This window comes from Pholcus phalangioides, unplaced genomic scaffold (genome assembly GCF_987345545.1).
Source record: "Pholcus phalangioides strain wild (caught in Gottingen) unplaced genomic scaffold, Ppha-v1.0 ptg000012l_1, whole genome shotgun sequence".
Taxonomy (NCBI): domain Eukaryota; kingdom Metazoa; phylum Arthropoda; class Arachnida; order Araneae; family Pholcidae; genus Pholcus; species Pholcus phalangioides.
In genome coordinates, this window is record NW_028301605.1 from 11,603,521 (window position 1) to 11,612,861 (window position 9,341).

Sequence of the window (9,341 nt, forward strand, 5' to 3'; positions counted from 1 at the left end):
AATGTTTATTCTACCCATGTTACTGTATGGAAGTTAATTTTCCTAAAATATTTTGTATCATGTATTTTAATAGGCATACCCATTCACGTTTCTGACACAACTTACTTAGAGAGCAAAACAAGGTATCCAAACAGTTGATAAGAGAAAATAAAATTTGTACATTCCTGCTTCTGGCGCATGCGGCGGACAATATCAAGTTGGCACTTTTATAGGGTGACTTGGACAGAATCTCCCAATTTCAAAATTGTACATTTCTTAAAAATTAAAGACACAGAAGAATATAGGAGAATTCTTCTTCTATATTCACATATTACAGATTCACCCTGTATATTCACACATTACAGATTCACCCTGTATATTCACACATTACAGATTCACCCTGTATATTCACACATTACAGATTCACCCTGTATATTCACACATTACAGATTCACCCTGTATATTCACACATTACAGATTCACCCTGTATATTCACACATTACAGATTCACCCTGTATATTCACATATTACAGAAAAGTAATATGTGATATACAGGGGCAAATGTGTCTACGTTGTATGAACAGTTTTTGTCAATGGTCGATTTCAAGTGTAGAATCATTTTGAAATAGAATGATTCTTTCTTAACCACCCTATACACGAAAATCAAGGACCATACATTTCGCTACACTTTCATCTTGCATAAGGGCATGGGCGGAGATACGGGGGGGGGGCGTCGAAGGTGGAGTCGACTGATCTAATGTATATATGAATTGACATCATCATCATCGTGCCCCCCCAGCAATAATGACCTTGCCCCCCACCCCCAGATTTCCAAGTCGATCTCCCCCTATGCATAAGGGACACCAAGTATACCATTACTAAACCACACATGAACCTTGTCTATGTTCCTCTGCAGAATGTCTAAGGAATCGGTACATGTTGGAATGTGCATGTCCGTGTTATAAACCTAATGTGAAGCTAGTTTCTGTGTAATGGTTGTTATAGTGCTGCCATCTACCACATATTCTCCGAACTATGAGTGAAGTGTAATGTTTGAAGATTTTATCGTTGTAGGCGTGTTGCTCTCTGCGGCGAGACGCTTTAACGGGGATATTGGTTCGCATTCGCACCTCGAAGTTGGGAAGTTTTGGAGTACACCAAAAAATTAAGTAAATGTTTATATGATATTTAAAAAAAAATGAATATCTTTGAAAGTCAATATCACCTAATTAAATTCAAAACAAGCGTTCCGAAAAGTGCTTTCAAGATAGCACATTTACTGGCTAAAAATCGAAATATCCCGGAAATCCGGGATGTATGGTCGGCCTATGTAAGGGATCGCCGATAATTTTTTATAGGGGGGCCATTAAAGTATTACGTAAGCAGATTTTCAGCCATTTTTGACCCCCCCCCCTTGTCAGCAAAACACTGACCCCCCCCCCCCCCCCCCCGTCAGCAAAATTTCGTCAGCAACTTAGAATATTTCATATCTTCAAAAAGGAGTGGTTGATGACGTAAGCAACCTTCAAACCCCCTCCCCCCTTGTCATCAAAAGTCAGCAAATCCGAAACCCCCCCCCCCGATGCTCACGTAATACTTGAATGACCCCCTAGTCGAAAGGGGGTCGTACTTCAAAAAGTTTGCGCAACCACTGTCCTACGTTATGGTCACCCATGGATATGTTATTTTTTTTATTTTCAAGTCAACTTTTTTTTCTTCTTGATTATCATGAACATGCGGAAGCGCGTGACGTCACTCGACGGGAAAAGGGGAAAAATCCCTTTTCATCTGCGCACCGGACACAGTGTTGGACCTCAGCCAACACCGGCTATAGAAATATATGCTCTAGAACAGTTTCCCAACTTTTTTGTCCCATCGCCCCCTTCTTCAGAAATTTTTTTCTCCCATCGCCCCCAACGCAATCGAACCCATGGAATCCTATGTTATACCTGTAGCTTCCACCGCCTCCTGGAACATTCCATCGCCCCCAAGGGGGCGTTAACGCCCACGGTAGGAATCACTGCTCTAGAACAGCTTCCCAACCATTTTCTTCTTCCATTGCCCCCTTCTTCAGAAATATTTTTGTCCCATCGTCCCCAACGTAATCTAATAATCTATAACCCATAGGATCCTATGTTACACCCGTAGCTGATGCGTCAGCCGACCTGATACAACAGCCTGATTTCTGCCTGTTGATTGTAGCTTTTTAGTGTTCTTGCTTTTTTTTAAAAAAATTCTTTTTCCTTCCCTCTCTCCAACTGTACGCAATAATTGAATTTTCCGTTGTTGGAATGATCAATTAATAAATAAACGAACCACTTAATAAAAAAATAATGAAACATTTTTTTCCTTCCAATTTTTACCCATTTTTGACCAATTCATGGTCAAATTACATTTTTGTTAATGTGTGATAACTGGTTACTTAAAAAAAGTAAATTTGAGAAATATCAAAAAATCGGATATTAATTGAGAATGTTTTTCTTTGCAGTGGATGTAAATTTCCAATCACTGTAATTGACTTTTTTTTTATTTATTTAAATTAATTAAGTTAATTTAAAATGATTATGATTTTGGAAAAAAAACGCATTTGCTATGTGACAATATACAGTATATAAAAAAAATTTAAGAATAAACTTTTTTTTCCTATAAAAAAAAATATATTTCTGTTCATGGTCATAGAAAAAAAATTTTCCAAAAATTTCATTTTTGAAAAATCTAAAACTAAGCAATTTTTTTTTAAAATTCCTCTATTTTAGAAGAATCGACACGAAATTTTTTTGCATTCGATTTGTAATTAAATGAAATATTTTTTTTTAAAGTAATTTTTTGAAAAATCGACATTTTGAAGCCTCATATTTCATGACAACCCCCACCCCCCCCCCCCCCCCCCCCCATGGAACATCGGTTATGAATCCTCTTTTTCACCGCTTTTCAAATTTTTAACTGAATTTGCGGACCCCTCTCTTGCGGATAAAAGCGGAACAAAAAATTTCGTCCGCAAAAGAGGGGCGATCGTTAATCAGGGGTTTGAAATGCATACTTTTATTATACACTTGATGTCACTGATATACACATAGGTATATGAGTATATATGAACTGACATCGTCATGCCCCCTTAGCAATCACCATCATAGACTATTATTTACAAGGGGAAATCATTATTTGGCAGTAAAAGAGGTGCGACCGCATCTGAGGAGTGTTCGTTAAGAGGGGTTTTACTGTATTATGTTATTTAAGCAACAAGTCACCATTTATAGTAAAACCCCACTTAACGGACACCCCCCCCCCCCGAACCAGATGTGATCATCCCTCTTTTACGGCCAAATAATAATTTCTCCCTGTTATGTGAAAGTATGCATTTCAGACCCCTAATTAACCGTCATCCTCCTTTTTACGGACGAATTTTTCTGTCCCGCCGGTGTCCGCAAAAGAAAGATTTTACTGTATTTGAAAAGCTTAAAAAACTTTTTTTCTTTGTAATTAATGTAAATTTCCAATTAACTAGCTTTTCAATTAATATAAATTAACTTAATAAAAATGGTAAATTATACATTAAAACCTCTCTTTTGCGGTCACCGGGGGGACAAAAGAATCCGTCCGTAAAACAGGGCTGACAGTAAATCAGGGGTTTGAAATGCATATTTACAAGAATAAAATATTATTTGGCCGTAAAAGAGGGGTGACACATCTGAGGGGTGTCCGTTAAGACGGGTTTTACAGTATATAACTTCGGGAAAAAAATTTGGGGGAAAAAAAACCGATCTTTTTAAAAAATCATTGCCGTTCATGGCCATATAAAAAAATTGATTGTGAAAATCAGAATAAAATTTATGAAAATTTAATTTTTCAAAAGTGTCACAAGAAATCACAAATTGCTTTGTAAAGATTCTTTAAAGTAATAATAGAGTTGTTTATGTCATGAGAGTGTTTATGACACTCATTAAACTTTTCTAAAAATTCCCGAAAATATGAACACTTTTCTAATCTCCCAGATAAGATTAAATAGGAATAATTCAAATATTTAGAATTCCTTTAATAACGAAATTTCGTTATAACGAAGTGATTTCTCTGGTTTCTTGGAGTTCGTTATAACAGGATTCGACTGTATATTAATATAATTTAAATAAAATTTTAAACAAAGCTTGCGCAAACGAAAAATCAGTCAAAAGTGGGTTTAAGGGGGGAAAAAAATTAACCTAAAAAAAGAGTTAAAAACTCATAGAATTATTAAATATTTTTAGTAATGATAAATATTATTCTCCGGCATATATAAAAATGAAAAATATGAGATTATTCAACTTACCATTGAAATAAAAGAGAGCCGATTAAAGAGAGACGTCCGAACGCATCAAGTGCGAGCGCAAAAATGAATGCCTTGCCTTGAGCGAATGTAGAGGTATGATAAGGTGACGTCATTAGTTTCAGTTTTGTTGCGCAGCCGCACTCGTTACTTTTTGTATATTTCCCGTTTCCCTGTCAGTCGAAAGTTTTTATCATTACTTTTTCCAATCTATTCTACAATTTTTTTTTTCTAGTTTACTTTGATTCCCATGATTTTCATGTGACGATGACTATGTTATTTCTCTGGGATACGATTTCTAGATTAAGGTATGTCCAGGTGTTGGATTAACCCATGTGAAGGCCCTAAGCCATAGGTGCCAATGCTTCCGATTTACCCCGGAAGCCCCTTCCGATTTTCCGGCCTTATTCAAATTTTCCGGTTGGAAATCCGATTTTTCGTATTTTCGTAGAAAAATCTCTAAAAGTTCTAAAATTGTGCTTTGTTTGAATAGAAAAAAATCCAGATACTCTTCCAGTCCATACAATTTCAGGCTGACTCCGGTTTCTCAGGAAAAATATTTGGGAATGAAGATTTCAAGTACGAGAAATCAGTAATTGTCGGCAAATATGATGCCAAAAGCATGTAAAAGGGACCAATTATTGCTAAAAAAAATCCAGGGCAGAGAAAGTTCGGCCCGGAAAAACGGGATTTGTATATGGTCACCTGCTGAAATTAAAAAGAAAAAGTCCCCAGGTTTTCTCCTTTTATTTGCGTGACGTGTTTTCTTCGATGCGGAATGTGCCATCACGTGATACTTCACTACAAATTTTTCAAGTCTGTGAATTGGCACCTACGCCCTAAGCACTCAGGTGAATTTGGTTGCCCCCCAACCCCGGTTCCCTTTAGGGTTCATTCAAGTATTACATCAGCATCGATAGGGGGAAAAGGGGTTTCAGGTTTACTGACTTTTGACGAAGGGGTGGGGGGGGGATTTGAATGATGCTTAAGTCATTCTTCTTAATGGAATGTCCATGATCTTAATGGAATCTTACTGAGTGTGTCAAAAAAAAAAAAAAAACCGAGAAAAACGTTTCCATAGTTTGTGGCACCTGAACTAACATTCTCCCTACTGATAAGTCCTCTACAGAGACATTTCAGTGATTTCTAAATGTTCCACGGATCCTTCAAATTATCGGGAAATGTGTCTGGACCACTTAAGTGTTCTAGAAATGGGACTTAAGTGCTCTGAAACTGTGCCGCGCGTCACTCAAGTGATCGTAAATATACCCCGGATCACTTAAGTAATCTGGGAAAGCGCCGCGGGTAACTTGAATGGTTTAGAACTTAAGTGCTCTGAAACTGTTGCACGTGCCACTTAAGAGATCTCAAAATGTGCCACGGATTTCTTGAATGTTCTGGAACTGTGCCGCGGGTCACTTGAGTGATCTGTGAACGTGCCACGGGTCGCTTAAATGCTCCGGAATTGTGTCAAGGGTCACTTAAGTGATCTGGAACTGTGTCGCGGGTCACTTGAGTGATCTGTGAATGTGCCACGGGCCGCTTAAATGCTCCGGAATTGTGTCAAGGGTCACTTAAGTGATCTGTCAATGTGCCGCTTATAGTTCACTTTTACAAAATTAGGTTTGAGGTGGCGGGCGACATCAGATATCCCTGGAAGCCATATATGGCCCTCCGGTTACAGCATACATGGCTTAGAATGTGGATCGCAATGCATTTCTTAAAGAGAAATATTGAGTTCTTAGCCTTCAAATAGCATTTGAAATTAACAGAAATTTATTATAATAATATATAAAGGTATATTTTCTTGACAATTTAATTTTTTTTAATATTTATTTTGCATCAAAAAAATAAATTTTGATCTTTGGAGGGGTTCACGCATCCCCCCTCTTCCGCGTAATGTCTCTGATCTCAATATGCGTTGGGGGGGGGGCACAGCTGACAAAATTTTTCTGACAAGTGTGGGGGGGGGAGGTTGAAAACATTTTTAGATCTGTTCCCAATTTTCGAGAATAAGTACAGTAAAACCTCATTAAGTCGTCACCCTGATAAGTCGTCATTTTTTTCAAGCCCTTCCAGCTCTCATAGACAACAATGTTATTAAACCCTCGTTTACTCGTCGCTAATTTCGGTTAAGTCGTCATTATGAAAAAGTTTGAGAAAGAGGAACAGACTATTTTTATGGCTCCCATTAAACAAAGAGCTTATATATTAAAAACATTGCCATATGCTTATAAGTCACCATAAAATTCTATATACCCAAACGGAACAGTTTAAGTAACGAAAGTTACGCTGGAGAAGTTAGGTCCGACCGATCATCGCACACAAGTTCCAAGGAAAAATTGCGATATTCGTTGCCTTTGTAGTCTAGTACGCTCACCCAGAGAGCCCGAGAACGTGGGTTCGATTCCTGGCAAGAGCAGTTGAATTTTTCTTTCCTAAATTCATCTCGCATCAGCCAACCGTTGAAAGCTTCGTATGGATAGCGGAAAGGGATATCATCCTCTGAAAATACAGTGTGTCACAAAATAAGAAATCTAAATTTTTCTTCGATTTCCCGTCCTTTAACTTCCAATTAGAAAGTTGTTGCATTGTCTCTCCTTTTTTTTTTTTTTCAAGCCGAGCACAACTCAGGTCTATCGCCATGGGCAATTTACTACCTAGTGAGTTGTGCCGGAAGTGTACGTGTGTGTACCTAACAGTCTGAGTGCGTATCCAGTGTTGTGTATGATTTTTCAGTGCTGCCATCTACACTGCTGGCCACCGTAAATGCAACACCCTGAAGGAAGCATGCAAATAATATGAAATTTACAACATGCATTAGCGGAGGTGAAATATGCAAATGATTAGAATTTCAGCGCAGACGCACATCACGCGCGCCTGTGGCGCCACTTCAAAGCGCTATTTAAGGCTTGGAGATTTCGACGATTTGAAGTAGGGCAATTGTGTTTTTCTTGTGGTTTTTTCAAAACAACGATCAATTATGCCTCGTAGAAAACAGCGATCATCTTTTCATCAAGTATCCGAGTTCGACAGAAGAAGGATAGCGGCCTACCGAGATTGTGGATTATCTTTCAGGGAAATCGGTAGTCGTGTTGGACGAAACCAAACAACTGTAATGCGGATATGTGATCGTTGGATGCAGGAGGGTACGACGGACCGACGTGTTCGATCGCATCCACCTCAGTGCATCACTTCACGTGATGACAGGCGTATTGTGCGTATGGCAGTGACGGATCGCTCAGCCACATCACGAACCATAGCACAGCACATTCAGTCTGTACCGCATCATCCAGTGTCTGCGCGTACCATTCGACGCCGTTTACAGCAGAGTGGTCTGTCCGCAAGACGTCCATTGCTTCGTCTACCCTTGACGCAGAACCACAGACGTCTCCGCCGCCAATGGTGCGATGAAAGAAGGATGTGGACGGCACAATGGAATGAAATTGTCTTTATTGACGAGTCACGCTTCTGTCTGCAACACCACGATGGTCGGATTCGAGTCTGGAGACACCGTGGAGAGAGGATGCTGAACAGCTGCGTTATGCACCGCCACACTGGTCCTGCACCGGGTATTATGGTATGGGGCGGTATTGGATATCACTCTCGCACTCCTCTAGTACGCATTGCCGGTACTTTAAAAAGCCAGCGCTACATCTCTGAGGTGTTGGAGCCAGTTGTCCTTCCTTACCTTCAGGGCTTGCCCACAACCATATTTCAACAGGATAATGCGCGACCACACGTGGTACGCATTGCCCAAAGGTTCTTCGTCAATCGCCAGATTGAATTGGTTCCCTGGCCAGCTCGCTCTCCGGATCTTTCTCCGATAGAAAACATGTGGTCCATGGTTGCTCAACGATTGACCCAGATTACATCCCCAGCTGCCACACCAGATCAACTTTGGCAACGCGTGGAAGCTGCTTGGTCTGCTGTACCCCAAGAACACATCCAAAGTCTCTTTGAATCAATGCCGAGGCGTGTGGCAGCGGTGATCTCCAACAATGGCGGCTACTCTGGCTACTGATTTTGGCAGGAACCACACTTCACAGAAGTCTATAAATTTAATCATTTGATGCTTGGTCAACATTTTATCTACAAAATAAATATTGTTGCGATATCTCTTGTCTTTCTTGGTGTTGCAATTTGGGTGGCCAGCAGTGTATATCTCTCCTGGTGCCTGGTGAGCATTGTCTCTCCTGGTACCAACAGAAAAAATTGCATGCTTCTAAGTGCAAAGATATGCGCTAAGATATTTGAATTCAAAAACTGAAGAAAGAGAAAAGTTATGAAAGGACAGCAAAAACTAATAGGCCATTAAAAATTTAGATTTTTTTTATTTTGTTACACACTGTGTTTTCACTCTCAAAACTGGTACAGGGTAATTTTGAACGCCTTTTGAGTATTTTTGGGGACAAGGTTTTAGGAGACTGTTCAAGCTAGATCTCATTTCTGCATGGGCTCTACTGGAGAAACTGCAAGACACCCAGGCTCTGTCGCAAGAAGCAACGTAAGCACTTCGCCCCCCCTCCCCAGGGGGGGTGGACCAGGGTATCTCCGGCAAAACCAAAATTTATTGATATGTCAAAGGTTACATATAGTGCAAGAAAATCAAAAATTATGTCAAATATTAAAAGTCATATATAAAATTTATATATCAAAATTAAAAGTCAAAGTGCAACGCGCGGGCACGAGTAATACAGTAAATAATCATAGAAAGCATGGACTCTACTAATTTAGGGCTTGAAATTTAAACAAAATATCTTTGTTGAAAAAAATTAGACATTCTTTCCCAAGTTGAGATCTTCTGTTTACTTTACCCTGCCCAGGGCCCCTCCACCAAGTCAAAAGTGTTCGAGATTACTTTGTAGTTGCATCATGAACTACTGATGAAGAATTCGAACACTAAAATTAAATTTGATGTATGTGTAAAATTAATGTGCAATAGAGAGTTTCTATTATGAAGAAAAGCTACTAATTCAAATAGATGCTCTGTTAGTCTAAATTAAAAATTACTACTATAAATCAAAGTGTACAGTACATTTCACCACAATAATTTAAGTAA

General features: G+C 39.2%; 1 protein-coding gene across 1 annotated transcript in view; it reads right to left on the reverse strand.

Moving 5' to 3' along the window:
* Window positions 1–4,337, reverse strand: part of LOC149079577 (uncharacterized) — a 28,378-nt gene extending 24,041 nt beyond the window's left edge. The window contains exon 1 of the mRNA XM_089240187.1: window positions 4,283–4,337. Within this exon, the coding sequence (XP_089096313.1) occupies window positions 4,283–4,285 (3 nt within the window). The 5' untranslated portion in view covers window positions 4,286–4,337. The remainder of the gene's footprint in view (window positions 1–4,282) is intronic.
* Between the last annotated feature and the right edge of the window lie 5,004 nt (window positions 4,338–9,341).